At 43.3% G+C, this 27988-nt stretch overlaps 1 protein-coding gene across 1 annotated transcript in view; it reads right to left on the bottom strand.

Moving 5' to 3' along the window:
- Positions 1-2085: 2085 nt before the first annotated feature.
- The window catches only part of elovl5 (ELOVL fatty acid elongase 5), a 65866-nt gene continuing 39963 nt past the window's right edge, over positions 2086-27988 (bottom strand). Inside the window, exons 7-8 of the mRNA XM_084322098.1 lie at positions 26267-26404; positions 2086-8189 (exon numbers count right to left, since the gene is read on the bottom strand). Coding sequence (XP_084178224.1) covers positions 8052-8189; positions 26267-26404 — 276 coding nt within the window. The 3' untranslated portion in view covers positions 2086-8051. The remainder of the gene's footprint in view (positions 8190-26266; positions 26405-27988) is intronic.

The following is a 27988-nucleotide window of genomic DNA, read 5'->3' as shown; positions in this document are numbered from 1 at the left end:
CACTAATACAATTGGCTGTATTAGAGGGTGGGAGAAGCTGGCGGGGTGGGTCCGGGTCGTTGTAAACAGCGACTCCTACGGTTCGGTCGGGGCGCCTGCTAAGCACGGATAGGACTTGAGGGGGATAGTGTGGTCCTCCCACACGCTACGCCCTCTCAGTGAGAATCCGCGCTGCCAGGTGAAAAGAAGCGGTGATTGGCTGGACGTGTGTCGGAGGAAGCACGTGGTAGCCTCCACTCTCCCAGATGATCTGACTGTGGGGGGTAAGTGCGCAGCGACCAGGAAGGGACTGGGAATTGGCATAACGACTAACATTGAGATGGGAGAAAATCGGAGGAAAATGGAGGAAAAAAAAAAAAAAAAAAAAAAAAAAAACACTATATCCATTAATTATATTCAGAGCAGGCCGATAACGTTTGTATCCAAGGCCGCAGCGAGCCCTCTTTTGCACCCCCTCAAGAGCCCATCCCTTCCGACTCCCAAAATGACCATATAAAGCCAACCCAATCAGAGACGATCGAGGCGTCTCTATTTCACTGTGTTATAACACATTACACTTTTGCTTTGTGTCACTTTTACTCAATTATATGCACTCTGCCAGACTAAAGGTCCCTCCGTACGGACGTACTGTATATTTTCTTCTCCAATAAACCTGTGTTCATTTAACGCGAGTATTCCGACCGTCTTTTAACTCCTTGCTTCATTTGATGACCTGATTCTTGCATGACCATGTTACTGTTTGCTTTAAAGGGGAACTATTTTACTATTTCTTTCACTATTTGGGCACTTTTACACAATTCCTGTGAGTCTATGGAACACCTCTGTAATATATATATTTTTTTTATTCATTGTTTTGTATTTCTAATCAAGTCCTCAAAAACAGCATTTTTCTACCTCAAGATTTCGAGCTGTTTTGAGCCTGGGCTCCTAAACCACTGCGCCGGGCCTGCTGAGCGTCGTGTACAGTTCGCCTGAACATTAACATGCAGCGGTGTCTTTATGACATCACATATAGGCACATTTTCAAACGACTCAGTTCAGTGAGGGTGAATATTGTGAGAGGAGAATTGGAAGAATGCGCCAATATGAGAATTTTGAGACATAGATCATATTAATATAAGTTCACATAGCTAGGAAACAATGCTAAACACTCAAAAAGGCCATTTATAAGATAGTTCCCCTTTAATGCCGGGCGAGAACCTGTTGTGGTCTGTAAACCAATGATGACTAGTCAAAATCCACGACAGGGCCGCAAGCACTTCCATCACCACCGCCGTTCTCTCCTGGCTGTTGGATGGGGGGGCAGCGCTGGTGGACAAGGGGCAGCGCTGGTGGACGAGGGGCAGCCCCGGTGGTGGTGATGGAAGCGCTTGTTGGAATAAAACCAACAATAAATTATATCATGGAGAACAAGATGATATATGGAATATTAATAGTCTAGGCCACTATAGCCACATCCAGTTCTTATTAGGGATGTCCGATATTATCGGCCGACCGATATTATCGGCCGATATCGGCAGTAAAATGTGATATCGGAAAATATCGGTATCAAAAAAAAAAAAAAAAATTTTACATTTATTTAACCTTTATTTACCCAGGCAAGCAAGTAAGAACCAATTCTTATTTTATTTATTGTCAAAAGTATGCATGTTGGTTTAATTCAACAACAAGAGATATGTAATGTTAATTTTTACTTTTTTAATTATCATATTTTGCACAGATAATGCTTACATTTAGAAAGCCTTTTGAATGCATCCAGTGAAATTATTAATTACCTGAAATTATTCAGTTTTTTTGGGGGGAAACCCTGCATATATCGGTATCGGTTGATATCGGTATCGGTATCGGTATCGAAATTAAGAGTTGGACAATATCGGAATATCGGTATCGGTAAAAAAAGCCAATATCGAGCATCCCTAGTTCTTATTTATTTATTTTCGGACATGGTTCACTGAGTCATGACTATATATGTAAAACGTGAATGATACAAAAACCTCTACACTCTACCAAGCTGCACATGAGTAAACAAAAAGTAATCATCAACTGTATGAGTAAACAACAAAAAAACAACAACAACACAAGAGACAGAAATATTAGTGCTTTTATTCATACCATTTCCCGTGACAGTACAAATGCAGATGCAACAGGCTTCTGTCATTGGTATTAAAAAGGTGAAGATGACACATGATGAGGATGTTTTTATTTACTGCTCTTATGTCCAAACATTCAGCAAATATCTCACTTGCGTATGATAGATCATTATATAGTCTGTCCGGCAACGAGAAGCACGTCGTCCACCAACAATAGTGAACGAAGACACCGCTCTGAGAGTCCACAGCTCTTTGGCCGAGACACACATTATTAGCGCCTAAAGATCCGCGCTTATGGGGGTTTTTGAAAACGTTTTTCTTTGAATCACAGAGAGAGGCTTCGGAAACCACTGAAAAGCTTCATCAGGGGGGGGGTGGGGGGGGGGGGGGGGGGTGCACAGGGAACAGCACAGTCGAAACGGTGTCGTCTATGACATCATGCAGGCTTGCGCTTGTCTCCGAGAACAACATTGGTTTCATTTGATATCAAATCACTCCGTTACATTACAAGGAATGTGCGCCGTCAACAAGTGTTGGGAACTTGAATCGGTGAGTTGTCTTGATACTGTAGCACTTCTGTGCCCTACTGTACCCCTCCTCACCTGAGTGTTTCTCTCAGTGTTTCTCTGGCACTGTATATATTGTGTTATATGGCTTTTCCATGCCCGTGTGATCTTAACTGCGTTGTGTTTTGTTGATTCGACCCCTGTTAAGGGATCGCCCTGAGTGGGAGTTGAACCCCGATCTCCCGCGTCGCAGGCGGCATCACAGACCACTGTACCACAAGAGGTGAATTCACTTCTTGCTACTGGGTCTGGATGCCTCTGGGGAGTGAGTTTACTTGCAGTACCGCTTAACGTCCACAGCCACTTCACTTACTGTACCTCGTGACTGTGGATAGACTGCGGTACCTCCGTTACACCAGGTGATTGTGTACACAGACCCTCCCAGTTAGTTTTAATTTTGAAAACCACTACACTATGTTTCCAAAACAAAACCCTTAAAAATCTGCAAGTGTGTATACTGAGCCTTTTTGTGGCAATGATCTGATCTCGCCATTACCGTGTAAACGGGGAGAAGCGACGCAGGATCTGAATTCTTCCCGTGTAGGCAGTCAGCGGGGATGCAACGACACCGGTGATACAGGCGCTTAAGTCCTAATAAACGTTCGATGGCGTCCTACAGCGACTATTCTGATCCGTTCAGCGGAGACGACGTTGTCCCCGTAAGTTTTGGATCATTGGACATATATGATTTAGATCATATCAATCACTTCTTTCTCCATTGGAGAGATCTAATGTGAGACAGTAGTAGGATGAGCCAGAAATGCACGTGGGGTCACATTGCTTGGGTTTTTCTGACACGTTACGTGTGATTCTTGCTTTAATACCAGGAAACTAGTTTTTCCCGAGAAACATAATAAGAATATATTTATAATATATATTTATACATGACTACCGGTATGTGCGATTTACTTTAGTTGAAACATATGCACAACAGCTGTGTGCGTGCGTGTGCCCGCTGAACACGACAACACACGCGGCACACACGTCAGAAAACAGCTGAATTCAATTTCTGGCAAGCGAAGAAAAGGCTGTTTTATATCAATAGGCCGATACTGTTGTAGGTGGACTTTCAGTGAGGGACAGGGGTTATATATATATATACGTCCAGGGACGCTGGGATTTAACAGTTGCTCACATGAAGAAGCTCCACAGGCTATAATTATTCAGGTGACGCTATACACTATAGCTACGTTCACCTGCCAAAGACAATAATGCAACTTGTGTTCATCCTTGTGAGAATGACTTGATTACACTGCTATATTATACATAGAAAGGACTTATCAAGCACGTCAACTCCAGCCACATTTCTTCTGTGTGCTGCCCCTGGGTCAACTCTCAGGGAAGTTCTCCAGTATCCTGTCCCAGTTGTGCCCTGCAGGGGTTTAATTGCGGTATTATGTTTAAAAAAATTATTTTAAATGTAAAAGTCTTAAAAAAGCAAGTTGATGTTCCCAGGATCACATGCTTCTATTCCCGGGCACAGAAAAGGTACTGTATTATTTTCAGGGAAATATGAATCCCTAATCCCCGTTTGAACCTGGTACTGGCTAGATAGGGGCTACCAGTACCAGTAGGCCTACAGGTCCATCCCTATAGTCACAAAATGATCAGATCTGTCCCCAAAACAAGCAAAACCTTTTATTAGATTTTCTCTTCCTGCGTAAATTCATCCAAAATGATGGACGGCTCTAACAGAAGTGGAAGGTTTGGCCCCCCTGCATTTTGTCATTATTAAGGCGTATGGGCTGCTAACACGATAGCTGTAGATAGGATTTACAACGACGAGTGATAAATGCAAACATATGAATACCTTTACATTCTATATACATCGATTTAAGTAGCAACACATGTAAGGCAAAGCTTTGCCGTTTTTTCAGAAATCATCGATTATAAAGGAGTATTCTGTGCAGAGGCTTGATTGAACATCTGACAACAAACTATAGGAATTTTTCAGAAAGCTATAGCCTTTTCCAAAACCGAGAGCTGGGCTTAAAGAGTACGGGATTGGAAATTGATACATCCATGTACAAGTAAAACGTTTAATTTCCACCGTTAAAATTAAGCAAAAATGAGGAATACCGATTTGAAATCAGAGATTATGCAATCCTCACAATTTAATGGTCTGTGGCTTCAATGGTTTGACTTTCTGTACTGAGATAGCGGTCTGCTGATATCACTCAGCAGTCCCTGGTCAAGTTATGTAGTTGCATAAGAAGGAACAACAAAAGTTCTTTAGTTTTTTTTAGGGATGTCCGATATTATCGGCCGATATCGGCATTAAAATGTGATATCGGAAAATATCGGTATCGGTTTTCAAATTTTTTTTTTTTTTTTTTTTTAACGTTTCTATAACCTTTATTTACCCAGGCAAGCAAGTAAGAACAAATTCTGATTTAATTTATTGTCAAAAGTATGCATAATGTTGTGTTAATTCCACAACAAGAGATATGTAATGTTAATTACCTGACATTTTTTTATTTTTTGGGGGGGAAACCCTGCATATATCGGTATCGGTTGATATCGGTATCGGAAATTAAGAGTTGGACAATATCGGTATATCGGTATCGGTAAAAAAGCCAATATCGAGCATCCCTAGTTTTTTTCTCTCTCGCTGCAAATCCCAACACCTGAAAAATCGGACCTTCAAAATGCGCCGTCTTCCCCGAAATCGAAAAATTATTGCTTCACTAACTATCTTAAGACCTATATTCTAGTTTTGGTATTTCTCTCTTTCAACCGGCGGCCCTTAATTAAGGGAAGCGCTCGGAAGTGCCGGTCATGGCTGCTGCTGTCGTCGTCGCTATAGGTGACTATTTAAAACAAAAGAAAAATGTGCTAGAAGTTGAAATATTTCCAACTGTGACCCGTGTGAGCGATAAGAAGAACACACTCGGCTCTCAGCGCTGAGGAGAAGAGCATGGTGCTGAGAAACACTGGGTCCCCCGAGGGCACAGATCACCACCCTGAGAAACACTGGGTCCCCCGAGGGCACAGATCACCACCCTGAGAGAACAACCACGGATGTAGGATGATGTCGGAACGTGGGAACAGACACAACATGCAACGCAATCCTATCGGGTGGAAAGTTCAAGAGGTTGTTTTTTTTACAAATCTATTGTCTTTTCTTTTTCCAGACTCAAGTCGGTACCATCATTCAGACGGTACCCGTTTTACTCGAGGTTTCTCAAGCTGCGATAGACCTCTCGCCGCGGTCACGTCGTCATGACAACAAGCCCCGGTGCGTTTTCTACCCGCCTATATAGGGGAAATTAGCGGTCTTTTCCTTTACCAGTTCACCAGTCACTTACTACAATGTGGGGGTTAATGGGAACCTTGCGTTTCACCAAAGGATCTTGCGGTTTTGTTAATGTTCCAATTTTGAAAAGCCAAATTGCCCAACTAACCCTAAATGACCGGATGTTACAGAGAATGAACTGATGCCGGTGACGTCAGGTGACTTGATCTGTCTGCAATGCTAAGCTAGCTTTGGCTAGTGATTTTTCCTTTTTTTAAACTGCCACTTAAAATAAAAAAAAATCCACTGCCTTATCAGTGAGAGAAAGGCATCTCAGGAGGCTGCATGAACCACAGACAAAGCTAGGAGCGATCTATTAAACAGTCCATTTATTTTCCTAGCGCCGCAGCAAAGACTGGAGACTTGGGGGAGCAGCCGGAATATACTGTAAGTCACCTGTGAGCGAGTCTATAAAGTCATACGCAAAATATGAACCAAAGTCGCAGAGACACTATCGACTATTCATAGTCCTTTATGCGTATAATATCCATCTACAATTTCCACATTGTTGACAATAATGCTAAGCTACAATATAAAAAAAAAGCTTACAGTACTTACAGTACTATTATTTACCACATTTGAATATCGGCCGCCACGCATTGGATATGAAGCTCTATCGCTCTATTGGATTCTATAGCTCATGAGCCACGCGTTCCAATGCAGTGGGTTTGTATACTTCTCTAAGCTATTTAGACCTGTGTTGTTACCTAACTGGTGTCACGCTGGCACATCGGGCCTGGTATTATTCAACCAGTAATGAATGTGGATTTAGGGCACCCGCCCAGCAGCTGTCAGTACAGCTGTCAATGCCGTACCTCACATCTCTAGCCCCAGGTCAGACTGTGGCTGGTGGGGATTGCTTGGCAATTCCCCCGGACCTGAAAATGGAATACACACACAGGCTACAGAGCAAGTAATATTCAGATGTATATGAATAAATCTCTTTGAGTTAGGGTTGTATTATAGTAAGTTTGCTTCAAATACCGCATCGCTAAGACGGGGCGATTCTTCTAAAACGTGGGGGCGATTTAAGATTATTGAACCGGCGGTAGCGCACTCTTCGTAAAGCTTCTTTGCGATCGCTTAGTGGTGATATTGGAGACGGTGGAATGGAACAAGTGATCAATGGAATTGTGCAACGCGATCCGTCACAGAATGTGTGACGGCACCGTTTGCGCGACCTGGGTACGTATGAGAGGTGAGGTGTGGATCCTGAGCCTGGCACAGGCGTGGGCACACCACGGGACAGCGGGTGCAGGCTGTGGTTACTGATTGGACACTAAAGCCTACTGTACGTCATTCTTTTTAAATTGCTCCCTTTGCTGTCGAAGCTGCGGCATTAGCCCCCCCCCCCCCGCCACCTTTGGTTTGGTGTTTCCACACTCTCCGAAAAAGACGTGTCATTTATTCAAACACAGCTGCGTAGACGACATACTGTATCTTGTGAAACCGTGCGTCTGCTTGTATGAACAAATCACACAAAATCAACACAAGATGCATTTGGTCTCCTGACAAGAGTTCACGAGGCATCCCGTCCCAGTTTTGGTCTTTGGACCTTTCTGCACATAAAACGTACAATTCATGACCTGTTCTCCGAGCAGCCAATGAAAATTTAGCTCGTTAGCAACCAAGTGAGAAGTGCATTTCCTCCAAGGGGGCAAAGGCTGCATTTACACAGGACTAACCACGCTACCCTCACTATTCATAGTATCCTCTTTAATGCGCCACACCTACCAATATGGCGCAATGCCACAGCTCGTTGACCATAGCTGTCATTTATACTGATTGATAATCACGTGTTGTTTTGCCTACCAAAATGTCTGCCATGGAATACTATGAATCTTTTTTTTTAATTTTTTTTTTTTTTTTTTTTTTTTTTTTTTTTTTTTTTTTTTTACTATAACCAATTTGGTTCAATATAATGTGTGCAAAATATTGGGAGTCTGTATATACAGTATGTGGCTATGGCTTTTTCTCTTTTAGTCTTTAAGTGAATATACTAGCCTATTCTAAAACATCTCTCGTAAGACGATACACACGTCACTCCTAGCAGCATTAGCTAATATACTACAGTGAGGAATGGGCCGAGGTTTTCATACGTCAGTCCACTCTCTGCTTCCGATGTGTAAGGTTTTCCATGGATGATGATGACGACGTCGTCCCATTCACGTGGCCGTTTATCGATGCTACGGAGCCATTCTGGTGCTCCTTCTTAACTTCACTGCGCTTCTTGTACGTCTGTGTGTGAGAGAGAGAGAGAGAGAGAGAGAGAGAGAGAGAGAGAGAGAGAGAGAGAGAGATGTTATCTCAATGGTTGACCTGAACTAACTCATCCATTCTACACTCATTGCGCACACTTCATCCACATGCACACACTCACTTTAAACATTCAACTTTAACATTTAAACACTGCACCATACTTTATCTATGTATTACTATAATATTTGCACTACCTCTTATTTTATTTTTATTATTATATTATCTTTTCCCCCTTCTCTTTCCGTTTTTCTCCCCTCCCAATGTTAGTCGTTATGCCAATTCCCAATCCCCTTCCTGGTCGTTGCGCACTCTACCCCCTACCGTCGATCCGGGAGGGCGGAGACTATCACATGCTTCCTCCGACACATGTGTAGCCAGCCCACCGTTTCTTTTCACCTGGCAGCGCGGACTCTCACTGGGAGAGTGTAACGTGTGGAAGGGTCACACTACCTCTCTTAGATCCTTCCCTCGCTGTGCAGGCGCCCCGACCGAACTGTAGGAGTCGCTGTCCACAACGACCCGGACCCACCCACCGGCTTCCCTCCCCGCTGACTCTGCCAATCGAGCCAGTATGATGGCCGGCCAAGCCGGAAGCAACGCTGACAGCTGGATTCGATACCAGTGTCTCTTGCGTTGGTGACGAGTGCCTTGTCCGCTGCGCCACCCAGCCGCCCCCTTGCACTACCTCTTCTACCAAATTTGAGCATTTTGCATTTAGTTGCATTTCGATGTACATTATATATAAAATATATTATATATTTTGTATAGTGTTTGGTCTTTTACTCTTTACTGTGTGAAGCACAATCTCAGGAGGGTCATACAGAACCAAGCATGTGACAAAACTTGAAACTTATCTATCCACAAACCACCATGTAAGTCATGACTGGTGACTATTTTCTATTGCCATATAGACTCAATGGAGAGCTAGCTTGTGTGTGTCAGGCTGAAGCATCACCTTTTAAGTTATATAATTGTATTATTTTAATGTATATGTGACGAATAAAACAAAACTTTAAACTTGAACAGTGCTGTTGTTGACAACTTGGTTAATAACCTTCACCACCAGGGTACATATATTTAGAAGGGAGGTAACAGCGTGTAATAGATGATAAATTAGTTTATAATAGTAATACTGTGGGAAGCAGATCGACTAGACACTTCCCTCTTGGATTCCTCCTGCCTGATATTCAGTGTGAATTTAATTTAGTTTCACTTCATTACTCAGACAGAGAGTATTACCAATCACGCTACGGGATTTCAGAGAATCGCACATCCCCTAGGTCTGACATCATCGACAAGCAACACTGGTCACAGCTGTGCATCGTTAGAAATCAGGCCAGCCTGCTAAATATATATTAATAATGCAGGACTTAACTCATAAGTCTTTATGCTATGGTAGTAATGTTACATTTTGTGTTAGAATTCCGATTCAGGGCAAAATTCAGGGGCTGATTATACCAGGAAAATCAAATCCACTAGCTGTTGACTGAACTGAACTAATATCAGGTAGATTTGAGCTGTGTGTGTGTGTGTGTGTGTGTGTGTGTGTGTGTGTGTGTGTGTGTGTGTGTGTGTGTGTGTGTATATGTACAGTATACATATGTGTGTATATGTGTGTGTGTGTGTGTGTGTGTGTGTGTGTGTGTGTGTGTGTGTGTGTGTGTGTGTGTGTGTGTGTGTGTACGTATCAACGTATCACATCAACCTCAGCACAGAAAAGTTATAGATAATTATGAGCACAAAAGCACCTTGAAACAGGTGTATATTTGTCTGACCTAAATAGTTGGATAATTCCATGTTTTATACAGCTACTGTATTGTAAGGGATGCAGAACCACAAAAATACAGTTTTCAAAACATTACATGGATTCTGATAGGCGGGGCTTACGAGACCCCATGTGTCACTCCGAGTTGCATGTTTTTACAAAGACGAGGGGTTGACTGAGCAATCTGTGTTTCAATCTTGTCGCGTGCATTTTGTGGTTAGAGGTTTTGAAGCTTTGCAAAAGCTGTGCGCTGCACAGAACATTAAATGTCACGTCTGTCTGTCGCCTTATGGAGGAAAGGTTTTTATAGCACAGGTCAGGCATTTCACACGTGCCTGTATCCAAACTTTCTGCGCAAAGCTAACTTTCATGAATGTTCCGAGTGATCAATAAATGCTCCTGCGAATTATAAAAGCGGCTATTCGCGTTATGGATGTGGCGTAATAGATGCTACATAAATGTTTTAATTTCCTTGCTATTAGAATAAAGTACTGTAACTAGTGTACCGATGCAATTTAGTGGGATATGATTAGCTGCATGTGTGTGTGTACAAGCCAGACCTGGAGGTGAAGCACTTAGTGGCACTTAGTGAGTCTGTCGGTCTTAATGCCACATGAAGGAATATAATCCATATTACATTGAATAGGAAAAAAACATGTTGCAGAATGAATAGGCCTATGAATTAATAATTTACAAACTACAGAAAATATTTATACCCTTCTTCCCTTTGTGCTCCTGTTTAGCAATTTCCCCCATTAACTCTTTAAATGCCATGCCTGGTTTTCCATTTTACCGCTTGAATGCCACCATCCGCGCCAATGTTAACGTTAATATCGCCTAATCTATGTTTTAAATTATGGCTATGTGTCTAATCTGCCCATCGCATTATCAAAGACTATGTTCCAGACAGTGCTGTGAAGGCAGATTGTTTTTTTATCGCGTCGTTGCCGTTTCAGAGCAGTTAGAAAAGCCCCCGTTTTGATATAAAAAACAACTCATTCTGGAGCATTCTATGAAAATCGTCTTTTAGTGGAATATTCCACAACGTTGATATTCGTCTGCCTTTTTATGAATCGTTTTCAAATAAACGCTAGATGATCAATATTATACGTGCACGCACGCACATTACGGCCGCGCGCGGACAATCGCCTTGTTGATTTCCTCTCGGACTTTTACAGTGAAAACGAAAGAAGAGATTTCACAAAACAGCTTATAACTTCATCAAAATTACTCTGATTATCCTACCACTGATAACATAGAGTCCTTACCTGACATCAGATGGTATCCAACTGGTATATTCCAATTCCTGATCACCATTCGAAAAAATCGATACGTGTATGGATCCAACGCGACACAGTGGTTCTCCATGATCCGCGGAGATCTGAGGCTCCAGAATGAACTCTAGTAACCCCGGCTGGATCAGTGAACTGGAAAATGTGGAGTACCGGATTTTTTTCCCCATTCATTTTCATTGAGTCCATTCCAAAATCACTTATGTCATCTGGGAGACGACAGGGGGCGCTTTTTTCCACAGTGATCACCGGCGCAGCTCGGCAATACTCGGGTAGGCTCGGGTGATGCAATAATTTTTCAGATCGCAAAAAAAAAAAAAAAAAAAAAATTCCGAGAAATCTCGTGAGTGGCTAGCAACCACCTATAAAAAAACACGAGAAATCTCGTGAGTGGCACTGAAAGAGTTAATAAAAAAAATTGTATCCACTTTTTCTCACCATAAATATTTTTTTCTCCCATCCCAATTTCGTATTATCCAATTCTCCCCTCCCCTGTCTTGAACGTTGCTAGACTATGCCTCCCACAGGTCGGTTGTAGTGAGGACAGAAGCCTTGCATCACGTGTCCCCTCCGGTACACGAGGAGGCAGCCTGTCGCATCTTTTCACCGCAGCAGCTCGAACTCTCAGTGGCGAGGAGTAACGAGTGGGAGGCTCACGCTGCCCCCGTCACTTCCTGCTTCCGTCGCACCGGCGTCACCACACCGACCTGTAGGAGTCGCTGTCCACAACGTCAAATCCCCACCCACCGGCTTTTCCCACCCTCTAACAATTGCCAATTGTGTTAGTATGAACGACCGGCCAGCCGGTAGCAACGCCGAGAGCTGGGCTCGAACCCAGCGTCTCCTGCGTTAGAGGCGAGCGCCTTGCCCACTGCGCCAATCAGCCGCCCTTCCCCCATTCATCTTGTGTATTTCAGAGCAATTCTGCTCATTAATAACAGTTTGTGTTGCTGCACTCGTCACTTGAACTGGTGAGTCACATGGTGCACACCACCCTTTCCTATTAATAAAAGACATGCGAGGAATGTGGACTAAAAGAATATGTACGAAATATTGCTGTGTAAATAACTGTCCAACTCCATTCATATTTGGCATTATGACACGCTGTAAAAACGTGCGCAGATCATCACGATCCAATCTGCAAGAGGAAGTTGACTATTTTGATTTATTGTGACAACAGATGTAGGTTAAATTGGATAATAAATGAGATATTGTGCACATGCGTGATTATGTGGGGTATGGCTGTATGTGTGTTTTGGGGGGTTATGGCTGTATACACAATACAGTGCAGCAATACACAGTACACTCCTCCATCACATGGACAGGTGGCTGCCAGCATCCAGTCTACTGTATATAATGAGACAGATCACTGTGGTAGTTTAACCAGAGACAGTCTATATAATGAGCAGACAGATCACAGTGGTAGTTTAACCAGAGACAGTCTATTTAATGAGCAGACAGATCACTGTGGTAGTTTAACCAGAGACAGTCTATATAATGAGACAGATCACTGTGGTAGTTTAACCAGAGACAGTCTATATAATGAGCAGACAGATCACTGTGGTAGTTTAACCAGAGACAGTCTATATAATGAGCAGACAGATCACTGTGGTAGTTTAACCAGAGACAGTCTATTTAATGAGCAGACAGATCACTGTGGTAGTTTTAACCAGAGACAGTCTATATAATGAGACAGATCACTGTGGTAGTTTAACCAGAGACAGTCTATATAATGAGCAGACAGATCACTGTGGTAGTTTAACCAGAGACAGTCTATTTAATGAGCAGACAGATCACTGTGGTAGTTTTAACCAGAGACAGTCTATATAATGAGACAGATCACTGTGGTAGTTTAACCAGAGACAGTCTATATAATGAGCAGACAGATCACTGTGGTAGTTTAACCAGAGACAGTCTATATAATGAACAGACAGATCACTGTGGTAGTTTAACCAGAGACAGTCTATATAATGAACAGACAGATCACTGTGGTAGTTTAACCAGAGACAGTCTATATAATGAACAGACAGATCACTGTGGTAGTTTAACCAGAGACAGTCTATATAATGAGAAGACAGATCACTGTGGTAGTTTAACCAGAGACAGTCTATATAATGAGCAGATAGATCCCTGTGGTAGTTTAACCAGAGACAGTCTATATAATGAGACAGATCCCTGTGGTAGTTTAACCAGAGACAGTCTATATAATGAGCAGATAGATCCCTGTGGTAGTTTAACCAGAGAGTCTAGTATAATGAGCAGACAGACCACTGTGGTAGTTTAACCAGAGACAGTCTATATAATGAGCAGACTACTGTTTAACCAGAGACAGAAAACTACTAGCTGCAAAATAAACATATTCAGAAAATAACTAAATGTGATCATGTGATTCCATGTTTAGTGAAATTATAATTGTACTGCATGTTGAGATGCAATGTGAGTTTTAAAGATGGTTAAAATGAATAGCGATGTCTGCCAAAAGGCTGGGAATAGCACAGTGAGTGGTTGCCATGGTAACTAAGGACTACCGGATGGCTGAAGTGAAATATGTTTACTTGTGTTTCTTAGACGTCTCTTGCAGTGGAAAATCACTGAGTTCATGCAAAAGCTCAAAATATCGTCTTTCTGGACTTCTGTTTACGAGATTATCCCTGTATTTCTTATTTTACACTTCTTATCTTACACTTATCATAATGTCAGGCTATTATCTATTGAAACTGTCAACGTAGATCCTTTTTTTCAAGATCTGTGAAAAATACCTCTCTGAGAATGTTCTGCAACACATAGCCTGCTGCGTGTGTGTGTGCGTGTGTGTGTGTGTGTGCGTGTGTGTGCGTGTGCGTGTGTGTGTGTGTGCGTGTGTGTGTGCGTGTGCGTGTGTGTGCGTGTGCGTGCGTGTGTGTGTGTGTGTGTGCGTGCGTGTGTGTGTGTGTGTGTGTGCGTGCGTGTGTGTGTGCGTGTGCGTGCGTGTGTGTGTGTGTGTGCATGCGTGCGTGCGTGTGTGCGTGTGTGTGTGTGTGTGTGTGGCGTGAACAATTAGGATACGTTTACTGTCTCCAGGCAAAACGTCCGCCAGTGTCAAACTGTGGTCGTTATTGGGCAGAGCCCATGTGTGAACGTAGGTAACTGTGTGAGTGTGTGAAGCAGGGCGGAGCTGACAAAGAGGATTTGTGCTCAGCGAACCTACCCTGGGTTACCACCCAAGGTGTAAATGAAGTCTACACTTATTAGGGTTGGGCATACAGGAATGGGGAGGATGCAACGCATGTTTTCACTGCACATAGAAACAGCAGTCGTCACAGGGCTGTCGAACGCAGAGCTAGCTGTCATAGCTTCTTTCGAAGGTCCTCCCTGCTCTGTGTCTATTATGAAATTACAATGGACCTGTCTCAAACCCTGCCCTCTTTTCTTGATCCTCCAATCACAACTGTCGCTTACCTCGGACAAACCAAGTTTGTCCGAGGTAAGCGACAGTTGTGATTGGAGGATCAAGAAAAGGGGCAGGGTTTGAGACAGGTCCATTGTGCGTCATTGGAATTCAGATTATTCTCTACCTGGGCGGGTCATAAATCTACCTGCTCTCAAGGTACTGAAATGCAGCACCAATTATTAACGTGAATCGGTACTCAGTAGTACTGACGTCATTTGGTCGGTACCCTTAAAAGTACAAGTTCAGTAGCTAACCCCAACACTTATATTTCAAACCAATGATAGTGCCTTAAGGCAGTGGTTCCCAAAGTCGGGGTCGCGACCCAAAGGTGGGCCGCGAGCAGCCACGGGAGGGCCGCGAGATGATTTCCAAAAAAGAAAAAAAAATTCAGGTCACTGAACTTAGAAGCAGGCCAGGACAGTGTTTCTAGTTGTATTCTAAAATTATATTCTATTGTATTCTAAAATGTGACTATATGGTTTTATATTAACTTAATAAATAAACAAAAACGAAAAATCTACTTATTTCAACGAACATTTCAAACTAAATAACAGATTATGCACATAAAACGCTGAAAACAACCGAAGCAACAATAGTATTTTAATGAGGCTATTATTATTATCATTATTATTTTGCAACAAGTTAGCCCTCTCATAAATAGCACATATAAATGAATAACTAACTTGAACTAACTTAATAGGATTGAAGTGATATTGGGGGGCGGAGCTGAGCGATCATGGAGTAGACGTGTTTTCACATGAGCTCCCTTCTACCGTGCTGAATATACGTTTCTCCCCATTAGTCTTTATTTTATTTTTATTTGTTTTTTATCTGTTTGCTAGGTCGTCGTGTTTAGTATACATTCATCAACTTTTTTCGACTTTCTACGATGGCGGGGGTGGAAACCAGAGCCATGAAAGAGTTAGGCACGACACCGACACCGCCGAGCATGGCCGTACCGTCTCCCGCTGTCGGGGAGTTAAGCGAAGCTGTGCTCTTGGTCATGACCAAGCTACACGCAGAATCTGAGACACGCATCGCTGAAGCACAGAAGAAAGTACACGCAGACTCTGAGGCACGCATCGCTGAAGCACAGAAGCAAGTGCTGGCGGATTTCTGTATCAGCCTCCGTCGTGAGATATCAGAAGAAATACGGCTGGCGGTAGTCCCGCTGACAGAAAAGATGGAGACGATTCACGCTGCCTCATCGGCTAATGCTAACGAACTAGCCATGCTAACGACGGAGGTATCATCACAATGTGAGAAGATGGCGGGTCTTGAATCCGCCCTGCTGGCTAGGCAGGCTGAAGTCAACAAACTACAGTCGGCGATGGAGGAGATGCAGTCCCGGGATAGACGCCACAACGTCAGGATTGTTGGAGTACCGGAGACCAGCGGTGAAGGCCGTCTCTCTGAGACCATGCCCGAACTGCTGCAGAAGATACTAGGGACGGACGTCCTCCCCTCGCCTCCTATCTGTGAGTCGGCTTACAGAGCGGGCAGGTTTTCTCCCGGCGTGAACAAAGAACCGAGGCCCATCATAGTCAAGCTGAACAGACTCCAACAGAGAGAAATCATCATGCGGTCGGCTCGTACCAGAAGGGGTACTCTGAGGTTTGGCGATCACAAAGTGGCCATTTTCGAGGACTTTACACCGGAGGTTCAAGCTCAGAGAGCCGAGTACAAGGTGGTCCTGACTAAGCTATGGAGACTAGGCCTGAGGCCCACGTTATTCGCTCCCGCGAAACTATCTGTGTTGGAGAAGGTCGGTGGTCAGCGTTTGTTTTGGTCGTTGGCTAAAGCGAAGGAATATCTCGCGAAGACACCCGAGTCTGTTGCTTGATATCTATGGAGGGTGAGTGACTTGGCGGTTTGGGCCTATATACATTGATTAGGTCGACTATTCACAAACACTTGCTGTCATGCCCAGACATGCTAACTGTCCTCTGCCCATCCAACTAGCGGGGCTTCCCAATGACTTCTGTTACTTGCTAAAGCTGACCTCATGGTCGTACTTGTGTATCGCCTCTTTGGAAGCTAACGAGCTAGCTGAACAATGTACATAGTAGGCTAACGTGCTATCCGGATTCGTCACTAGCTTACGCGCTAGCCTCGGGCTAGCCAGCGGGCTTCGACTATGGTCTGCGCTGAGACATTCGTTAATGGTTACGTATTTTGGTTGCTGTTGCTGTTCAAAGGGACATTGGTTTGCACAGTTCAAGAGTGACCGAGTCCCTAACTAACTTCTGGTATGCTTTTTATTTTTATATCCAGGTTGTTTTGAGCTTTGGTGATCCAAAGTAGATACCAAGGTCGGTTGAATATGCATAAACAATATTTGATAACAGGTTGGGTCGGGTATGGCTTGCACTTAATGGCTATATGGTTATATGGCTTGCACTCGAGCCATTACCCTCTCTTCCTTTCTTTTTTCTTTCCTACTGTCGCTGTTTTTATGTCATCTATATGCGTGATTTAAATGTGATCCGGTTCTACCTTGGACTAACTACTGACAAGCCTTAATTTTGTTTTGAATTTTCCGTGAGGCACTTATGCTATAACGTTGATACATTAATATGCAGACTCCAGGGTAGATGGTTACAGGTTGATGCTGAGTAATTATATAATAATTAGTGTCGCTGTTTTAAGGGCAATTGAATGAGCAATTAACCTGTGACCCGAACCTGCCTTGGACTATCGGCTGGGATGCTTTAATTTAATTTTGTATTGAATTTTCCTATATGTTTTAATGGCATTTGAATGAGCAATTTAAATGTGATTCGATCCTATCTTGGACTAACTGCTCCGACCGATATCTTTATTGAAACAATGTATGATGACAGGTGGTGTCAGGTGTTGCCTATTACCATCCCCGGATTGATTAATGAATGATTGTGTTTAATTCTAATCTTACATAGGTTGGGTCATTTCAGCCGTTGTGCCTGATCAGAGGGACGGCTAAAGGGGTGCACTTTGACCATAACCCCCTTTTTTTTTCCCTTCCTCCTTTTTTTTGTCATTGTTTAATTGACACTGTTCACACAATTTTGCACAATTAACCTGTGACCCGAACCTGCCTTAGACTATCGGCTGGGATGCTTTAATTTAATTTTGTATTGAATTTTCCTATACCTTTTTGGGCTATAACAATGTGATGTTGAAGCGCAGATCCCGAAATAGAGGGCTGCAGGTTGATGCGGAGTTATTATTTAATGATGGCTATTTTTACCATTATGGTTTTCTCATGTTGGGGCCAGGGCTCAGGTGGTTTTCGACCGATATCTTTATTGAATTTTATTTTATTATTATTTGTGTTTATTGGACTAGTGGGGGTTTACTCAGGGGTTTATCTAGAGGGGGGTGGGAGTGGGAAGCGTCTTATTGATCCATGTCTCTAGTGGGAAGTGATAGGAAGATGACCATCCTCAGTGGGTGGGGCATAGGGTGGGGATTGGAGAGTGGGTATAGAGGAACTTATAGTAGGACGGGTGGGTTAGGGTTTAGAGTAGAAGGAGGGGGGGTTGTAGCTGGGGTGGTATTTTTATGTGTTCTATGTACTGTTGTCTTATATATGTGTAAGTGTTCCTCCTCTGAACTCCTGGGATTGACCGTCCGGGCCCGCCGGGATCGGCACCTCTGTACTCAGCCTGGCTGCACGGGTATGTTCTCTACGCACTTATACAAGCTCGACCATGGCTAAATTGAATATTTTAATTTGGAACGCAGGAGGGCTTAACGCCCCACACAAGCGTGCCAGTGTCCTTTGGCTATTGAAGAGGAGAAATATTGACCTTGCTCTCCTTAGTGAGACGCATTTAATGGTAGGTGACGTGTCAAGACTGGCAAATCGGCAATATCACGTTATCTCCGCATCCTCAGCCGATGATAAGACGAAAGGAGTAGTCATAGTTACAAGACGTAACCTTGATATCAAAATCTTGGATGTATGGTCGGACACGGAGGGAAGGATTACTATAGCAAAAGTTGAATTTTTGCATAGGAAGATGGCTATAATAGCATTGTATGCTCCTAACACATTTGATTCAGCGTTCTATAATACAATCACGAAGAATATGTTGGAACTTAATGGATACGCTCTCATTGTGGGTGGCGATTTTAATGCGTGCTGGGATGCGGAGATGGATAGGTCTGGGCCCTCTGAAACGAGCGACCAGAAACGGGCCTCTAAGGCCCTCAGGATGTGGGCCAAAGACACGGGGCTCTCAGACCTCTGGCGCTTATGCAACCCCACCCTCAGAGATTACTCTCACCTGTCAGCCAGACACAAAAGCTTCTCTCGAATTGACTATGCATTCGCGTCCCCTAATATGTTTGATAGTTTCGATGTCTCATTGGTTCCCTTGGCTCTCTCAGACCACAAGGGGATTTTCCTTACGGCAACCTTTGGCAGGCTCTCCGCAAGAGCTCCCAGATGGCGTTTTAATTCGACCTTGCTAAAGAACGATGACTTCTGTTCTGAGTTCAGGAGTAAACTAGCTGAATTTTTGCAGATCAACGTTGGCACAGTAGAAGACCCTAGGGTCCTGTGGAACGCATTGAAAGGATTCATCAGGGGTCATGTCACACTATTTGCCTCCAATTTGCGAAAATCCCGGTCAAAAAAGCTAGAAGGACTGGAATCATTATATGCGGACCTATACGCATCCTTGCAAACTGACTATAATGAACGACTAAACACACAACGTAAGATAGTCAAAAAAGAAATAAACTCCATACTTAAACAACAGTCTGAGTTTTTGATACACAGGACAAGACAAAATTACTATTTTCACGGCTCCAGACCTAGCCATCTATTGGCAATGAAAATACGATCAAATGATCATTTCTCAGATATCCCCTCGATTAGGACGAGCCAGGGTGCAGTCACTACTGATTCGAAAAAGATCAATGACACTTTTAAAGAGTTTTACTCACAGTTATATAGCTCAGAGGGTAATCTGGATGACTCTAGATTTGAATCGTTCATTGGCGGGCTTGAGATACCCCACATTTCTGAGGAAGAGGCCAAGGAACTGGGGAGACCGATTACTCTCGCAGAATTGAGGGAGACTATTGTTGAAATGCAGAGGGGTAAGGCGCCAGGCTGGGATGGTATTCCACCCGAAGTGTATTTAGCTTTCTGGGACCAACTGGGTCCATTGATGCTCGATATGATCAATTACGCTATCGAACAAGGGGAGTTCTCAAGAGATGTCAATATGGCGTTGATTTCTTTACTTCTCAAAAAGGACAAAGATCCCAATGATTGTGGTAGCTATAGACCCTTGAGTCTTCTCGGGGCCGATTTAAAGGTGTTTGCCAAGGTGCTGGCCCGTCGCCTGCAGAGATTTATGTCTGTATTGGTACACTGCGATCAAACTGGTTTTATCCCGGGGCGTCTGGCTGCAGATAATCTTAGGAGGCTGTTGCATGTAATCGATAACAGTAAAGACAATACAACTCCATCCACAGTTCTGTCTTTGGATGCCATGAAGGCGTTTGACAGACTTGAGTGGTCATATCTGTGGAAGGTACTTGAGGTCATGGGTCTTGGAAAGAGTTTTATTCATATGATTAAAGTCCTGTATGCCTCGCCGTCTGCGATGATACTGACAGGCAAAAACTGTTCCACACTCTTTCCAGTCTCCAGATCTTCTAGACAGGGTTGCCCTCTGAGCCCGGGACTGTTCGCGCTTTCCCTCGAACCTTTGGCCCAATTTATTAGGCAATCGGAGGACATCGTCCCCATAATGGTCAACAATACTCCACACAAAATTGCTCTCTATGCGGATGACCTGCTGATTTTCATGGACGACCCCTCCCGGTCGGCCACAAAATTATTGAGGATAATCGACGACTTTGGTAAATTGTCAGGTTTTAAGATTAACTGGAACAAATCAGCCTGCCTACCTCTTAATGAACTGGCCAAGGCGGTACGACTACCAGCTGATATCCCCATAGTAGAACATTTCAAATACCTGGGCATAGAGATATTCCCCACGCTGAACCAAACTACTAAGTACAACTTCACGGGTACTTATGATAAAATACGCCAGGATCTAGACAGGTGGTCGTCCCTTCCTAACTCCTTACAAGCCCGGGCTTCCATAATCAAAATGAACATCCTGCCTAGGATAAATTTTATTAGCTCAATGCTCCCCCTGCCCCCTCCAATAGACCACTGGCGCAAGGTACAATCGATGGTATCTAAGTTTGTCTGGAATAACAAACGCCCGAGAATCAAAAGGGCTACTACTCAACGTAGGAAACAAGATGGGGGCCTCGCAATCCCTGATTTTAAACTGTATTTCTGGTCCTTTTCACTGAGACCTTTGATGTGCTGGCTAGACCCTGTAGAGGCTGTATCGTGGCGCTCCTTAGAAGCGGCGGCGGTGTCTCCGCTAAGATTACAGGATGTAGTGTACTCCACTGTCTCTATTGCGAAATGCCGGCTGAGGTATGGACCGATCATAACTCACGTGATCCAAACGTGGCGTAATGTACAGAGGTCGTGTGGGGTTAAATGCCCTTGGCACCTGGACTCTCCAATTTTTAATAACCAGCAATTACTTGTTGGACACAAGCCGGTTAATATTCCTCAATGGCAAAGGAGGGGAGTGCATACTCTGGAGGATATTTATGATAAGAACGGCCTCCGTGCGTTTCAGGACTTAAGAGAATTTTATGATCTACCCGGCGAGTCCTTCTTTCTTTACCTTCAACTAAGGTCAGCACTGAGGGCGCATGGCGTACCGTGGGCTCAAGCCTTGCACCCACACCCCTTCCTCAGGCTCATAGTGGACAGGACGACATCCAGAGGGTTTGTCTCCGACTTTTATACGCTCTTAATTCAATCCACGTATAAAAATTTATCATTGGATACAATCTGGCGTGTGGATATACCGGAGTTGGACCCCGAGTTTGACTGGGATGATGTTTGGGCAAATGTGGCATTATCTTCCCGCAACCCCAATCACCAGCAAATTAATTTTAATTATATTCATAGGACCTATCTTACACCTAGGAAGCTATTTGCTATGGGACTGATAACCGACTCTCGGTGCACTTTGTGCTCTCAAAAGGCCACTGGCACTTATATGCATATGTATTGGGATTGCCCACCAGTGGCCCGCTTCTGGAGGTCAATAACGGACAAACTTTCAGATCTGTGTGGCTTAACTATCCCATTCACAGCTGTTACGCTACTCCTGAACGATATAACGACACTACCCGCGTCCGTACAACTGAAAAGGGTTGTCCTAGCGGGCGTCACAGCAGCGAAGAAGCTAATAGCAATGAGATGGAAGGAGCCTGAGAAGCTTACAATGATTAACTGGTCCCTAACTCTATTGGATGTGATTTATCTTGAGATATCCACGGCCCGGGTGATCGGGGTAGGGCAGGCTGGAATTGACCTGTGGTTCGCAGCAGCTGAGAAGGTAAAGACCGCAGTGTGCGGCTGAGCGGGGTTGGGGCGCTTGATCGGGGGGGTCCGGCGGTCTCTGGGGAGGGGGAGGAGGAAATGTCTTGTCTGTCTTGGTTTTTGTCTTGTCCTTCTTAACTTTGACTGGGGGGATTTTAGGGGGGGTTGGTATTTAGCTATTCTGCGCTATATGTCAACTCACATGCCATCTCCCCAAGAGACTAATATTGACAGACTGATTGACCTGTCAACCAACTTGGAGGAAGAATTTCTTTCTTCTTACACTTTACCTTCTGCAAGTTTGGCAGTCTTGAACATGTGTAAGGGACCTAGGCTATCTACAGTAAATCTGCGGCAACACTCTCATAAACAATCTTTTAAGTCACTCCACTTTGTAAAGGTGGGGAAAGGTTGCCATGTTTTGAAGACCCTTTTTGTTATTGAAGTAGCCATCTATATTTGATAGGTTGGACGCTGTTTCTTTTTCTTTTTGTCTTTATAATTTATTATTCTGTATTATTATTGTTTGTTATTCTCCTGTGAAAGTTATGTTTTTTGTTACTGTGGTTATTGTGTTGTCCTGTTTCATGTAATTAATAATAAAAAAAATTTGATCAAAAAAAAAAGGATTGAAGTGATATTTGGCTAAAAAAAACGGTCACCTGGCAAAAAAAAAAATAGAAGAAAAGCCTGACGATGTGCATTGGGCCGCGGCTCTCTGACGCCTTATTTTCTGGGTCCCGGCCTGAAAAGTTTGGGAACCCCTGCCTTAAGGCATGTGTAGAAGCTGTTCTAAATGGAAGAACGGCATTTTTCAATCACAAAATTGTGCTTTTTGACCAATCTATCTTTTGACTTCATGCTGTGTTGTAATTTAATAAATTTACCAGTGACTTCAAATATGCAAGAAAAACGATCATAATGTATGACAGATTATTGGATACAGATAACCACATTGAGAGAGATAGGGATCTGTTCTTGTCGGTCCCCCGTTATCAAGATGACGGCAGAGTGAACTCTTTAGAGACAGACTTTGCAGCATTCCATCGAATGGGAATTCAGCAGGATTACAACACTCTGCACGCACAGTGCATTCTCCCATCACATGTGTAGAGCACTCCAATATATAGAATACAAGAGGCAACTAATTTAATTAACGTTCAAGTGTTAACTAAATTGTTGATTTTCTTTATTTCTATTTGAAGGGTTTGCAATTATACCTGCTTATTATATGGTGGTTTGTTGTCTATCTGTGTCTGAGGTGGGGTGGGGTGATTGTGCTGATTTTAACCCTTTCACTGCCACACGACAGAAGGTTAACCCTTTACTATCACACAACCGACGGCGATGCTCCATCATTAGCATCATTAGCTCCGCATTCGCTGTGTGATAGTAAAGGGCTAACCTTCTGTATTGTCACAGTGAACGGGTTAACCGGCTGTCGTGTGGCAGTGAAAGGGTTAAAACCCTCTGCTGTCATGTGACAATTAATTATTCCTTTAATGTTTCTCACAGGATTTCTATGATGACTACTAGGGGTGTAACAATGCATCGAAATGCATCGATCCTAATGTGACAATTCAACTGCATCGATTTGAAAATGTTAGAATCGATTCGAATCGATTATAATCTAAATGTAAAAAATAAAAAAATATTATTATTATTATGTTGTTTTTTTGTATTGTTTTTATTGACCTATAGTCCATTCATGCTGAGTGAATCAGTTCCCCCAGCCACATTTGTGTATTCAAATTTTTTGGGGGAATTAACTGATCGAAAATTTATCGAATCAAATAGAATTGTGGTCAAATGAAGAGATTTCATGATGCATTGAATAGTTGCCTGAAGAATCGTAATCGAATTTAATCGTTGTGAGGTCGCATCGTTACACCCCTAATGACTACTAAGATGTAAATGCTTATTTCAGACGTGTAACACATCCATAAAACCAGGATGTCACATCCATAACGCCAGTTTTCCCTCAGCTGCATGGAAATGGAACATTTTCATCGTTATACTTTTTATATTAAGCCGTGCCTCCTTAATATGACAGACAGCAGTTATTTCTTTTATTCACAGAGTTTGCAAGTATGTAGGCTGTCACAAAAGCCTAGTTATTTCATGTCACATCCAGAACGCAGATCGTTTGTCATGTTGCCGTATGATGAACATGTATTTAAAACATTAACGAATTGTCCACTCTCTAGGAAGTCCCATGAATATATGTCGATTATTTCATTTATGTTTTAATCAGCGCATTTTCTGAGGCATTTTAGTTTTTTTGTTTCCACGAGTCATAACGCTGGAACTGACCATGTATGTGAAGTGAACACAAGGAGGCCTTACTGTATGTCACCACAAAGTATTCAGTTAAAACTTGTGTGAAAGATGAGCCTGTCAGTAGCAATAGAACGTCTTAGTTGGCGGAGTGTTGAGAAAATACTTTCTGCCAACCTTTTAATTTGTTTTCATAAAGTCATCACAACCCACAGTCCTAAATATATCACGGATAAAATAATTTACAGCTCAAATGTGCACATGCATTTTACCAGAGGGGCAAGTCGAGGGCAGATTATTCTACCCCATGCAAATACTAACAGTATGCAAAGAACAGTTTTATATAGGGCTATCAGGGCATGGAATTATCTTCCAAGTGACATACGTGACATAAGAGGTGTAGCAAGCTTCAAAAATAAATTAAAATCTTACATGTAGCCAATATTGACAATGCTGAGTTATGCAATATGTTACCGTTGATGTACATATTTAGATATAATTTGTTTGTGTGTTAATGTTGTTGTGTTTCCTTGGTTGGTATGTCTTGCTATGTTTTAATTGTATTATGTTTTAATTGCAATGTATATGTTGTAGTGTTTTAATGTTGTCTCGGACCCCAGGAAGACTAGTTGACGTCAGCTAATGGGGATCCTTTGCTAATAAACAAATAAACAAAACATAACCAGCTGTGTTAACTTCGAAAATGGGAGCTAATAATCTTAATCTTAAATCTTACATCTCTAACATCAATTGATAAAACACAGATAACGGGGCTCGGGAAGCTGATTTCTGAGGCAAGCCGTTATTTATCGAGGATCACCATCTATGGGGCGATAGTGGCTCAGGAGGTTCCCAGTTCAATTCACTTAACCCCTAACTGCTCCCAACTGCTTGCATGGTCGCCTCCGCCGTCGGTGTGTGAATGTGTGAGTGAATGTGCGGAACAAAATTGTAAAGCGTGTATACGTCCCGGCGTGCCCGTGGGCGGAACGCAAAAAGTCACGGCACTTTGCGAGTGTCTAGCGGCTCGCGGCTGCATTTCTCGCCAAACATATAGATGACCGAATTAAAGATCTATTTGTTGCTGTTCGAACGCCACCAGACTTCACCAAATCCATGCCTCGGTTCTCGAGTTACATGATGATACGTCAGGCGAGCGACTTTTTTTTACGTGCACGCGTCAGATGACCACCCTGGACTCCCGACGTTCCAGAACTGCCAATCATCCGCTGATGGTGAAAATGATTGGTCAGCGTTGTAGCCAATGAGTGTAGCTTTCCAATGATACCCCACGTGGGGGGGGGGTGCGAATACGGGATCTACTGTAGGTGAAAGTTGACGAGCGAAAACCAGAAGTGAAAAACATTTAGAATTAATGGCCGTGGACGAGGAAATGGAATTCTCGAGAGCTTTTCTTTTGACGCACGGTTTACCCGGATCTCTCCCAAAGACCCATTTTCTGAACGGATTTTTAAAAAATTTGGATCCGTACTACATAAGACTTCCGGCATTTTCCAGCTTATACCTATTTTTGGCGGGATATTGCAACCACTACAGAAAAATGTGAGTACACAAGTTCAAGTTCAACACAAGTTCAGACCTCTGTTACTCTATTCATTAGCACTAAAAGTGATTTTCATTTTTTTTAGCATTAGTAACTCCAGAATGTTATCTTTCAAAGGAGACCAGGCTCACGCATGTGCTATAAGTATAAAGTATAAAGATAAGCTTTTCAAGAAAAGTATGCAGTTGCTCAAGTTGAAGTAAAATAAATTGCCACTAATCTGGGTGCCTGTTAAGAGGTTAAATGCCACAGTAACCGGACGTTACAAAAAAATAAACGACTAGTCGACGTCACACAAAACTCACCTGAATATAGAAGTTTGCGAAGAGAGTGATGAGCGTGACCAGGTAGCCTATCTGGAAGTACAGCCACCCTCGCGGGAAATCACATATCGGCCACACGACCGCACACACCGTCTGGGTCCCGGTCATGAAGAACTGGATCTGTGGAGCGCGCCGACACGGCAGGCAAGAAGGGGAGGGGAGGGGGGGGAGAGAGAGAGAGAGAGAGAGGAGGGTGCATTCAGGAACAAGGACCATTGATCTAGTGCCTGAAATACTTTTTAATGGATGCCGAAAATGGTTTGCTTTCCTTCCTTCACTCTCGCGTTCCGAAGCTACAGAGAGTAATAAATTAAAAAAAATAGGCCAAGAGCGCTGGAACATCAAAATATAGTAACATGGTGTTACTGTCCCATACGGAGAAACACAGAGGGCAGAGGAAAAACCCTGACACTTTCATCCCTTGGCTGATCGCAACACACAGTTTAAAAAAAGGTTGCACTCGGTAAAAAACCTCCGATGGTTTGGAAGTGAGGAGCGCGTTGTAGACTCGACCACGACGTACGCTTGTGTGGGATAACCTTGTGGTTTAAAGGTCGAGTCTACACGGTCCTCATCGCTGGCATGTGAGGACCGTGTAGACTCAACCGCGCTGTGCTTATTCCATGTATCTGTTATGAGGTCGTGTAAGAACCTTGTAACTCCAATTTTGTGTTTCTTTTTTCAATTTTTTTTTTTTTTTTTTTTTACATAATCTACAGTACACAGTAAATTATGTCCCAACGAGGTTTCCCGATGGCCCATGAAACCCAATCAAAACCCATTTAGCTAATATGGCTGTTTTTTTTTAAAGGGGAATGCCACCCAACTTTAAGAATTCCACATATTATGTTCTTCCTGTGCCACAGGACAGTTCAGTTTATATTTGAGAACACGCACCACTCTCTCCTGAATAATAAAATCAGAGCGAGAACCCTGCAATTAGTGATGTCACTGGGATGTACAATCTGGGGGGGGCTGCTCACTGTATGAGGCCATCACATATTTGTGTGAGCTCTTGTACCCAAATGAGGGTTATATTCTGGTTCAGACCTTCTAGCAATGCTAGAATATAAACCTGAAGATATAAACACCAAGATGTTATGGCCTCATTCATTGTCTACGGAGAAGCTCCAGATTTTACATCCCAGGGTTTTCTCTCTGATTTCTAAGTTTTAAGAGAGAGAGAGAGTGGTGCGTGTTCACAAATACTGACTGAACTGTCCTGGGGGCACAGGAAGAACATTGTGTGAATTTTGAAAAATCTGTGGTATTCCCCCTTTTTTTTTTTTATCCACTTTTTCTCCTATTTTCTATATTTTTCTCCCGTCCCAATTTCGTATCATCCAATTCAACCCTCCCCTGTCACGGACGCTGTTTCTTGCCTCCCACAAGCCGGCTGCAATGTGGACTAAGTCATACATAGCACAAGTCCCCTCCGATACTTGAGGTAACAGCAGTCGCATCTTTTCACCTGCGCAGCTCGATCTCTCAGTGGCGAGGAGTAACGTGTGGGAGGCTCACGCTGCCCCCGACACTTCCTGATTCTACTGCGCAGGCGCACCAACCGACCTGTAGGAGTCGCTGTCCACAACGCTCCGATCCCCACCCATCAGTTTCCCACCCCCTAATACGGCCAATGTGTATTAGTACGAACGACCAGCTAAACTGAAAGCAAATGTGGAGCGCTGGGCTCGAACAGGCGAG

Source organism: Notolepis coatsorum, assembly GCF_963971535.1.
Source record: "Notolepis coatsorum genome assembly, chromosome: 9".
Taxonomy (NCBI): Eukaryota; Metazoa; Chordata; class Actinopteri; order Aulopiformes; family Paralepididae; genus Notolepis; species Notolepis coatsorum.
Note: the sequence above shows the minus strand (reverse complement) of the source record. Positions and strands in the feature narration are given on the sequence as shown.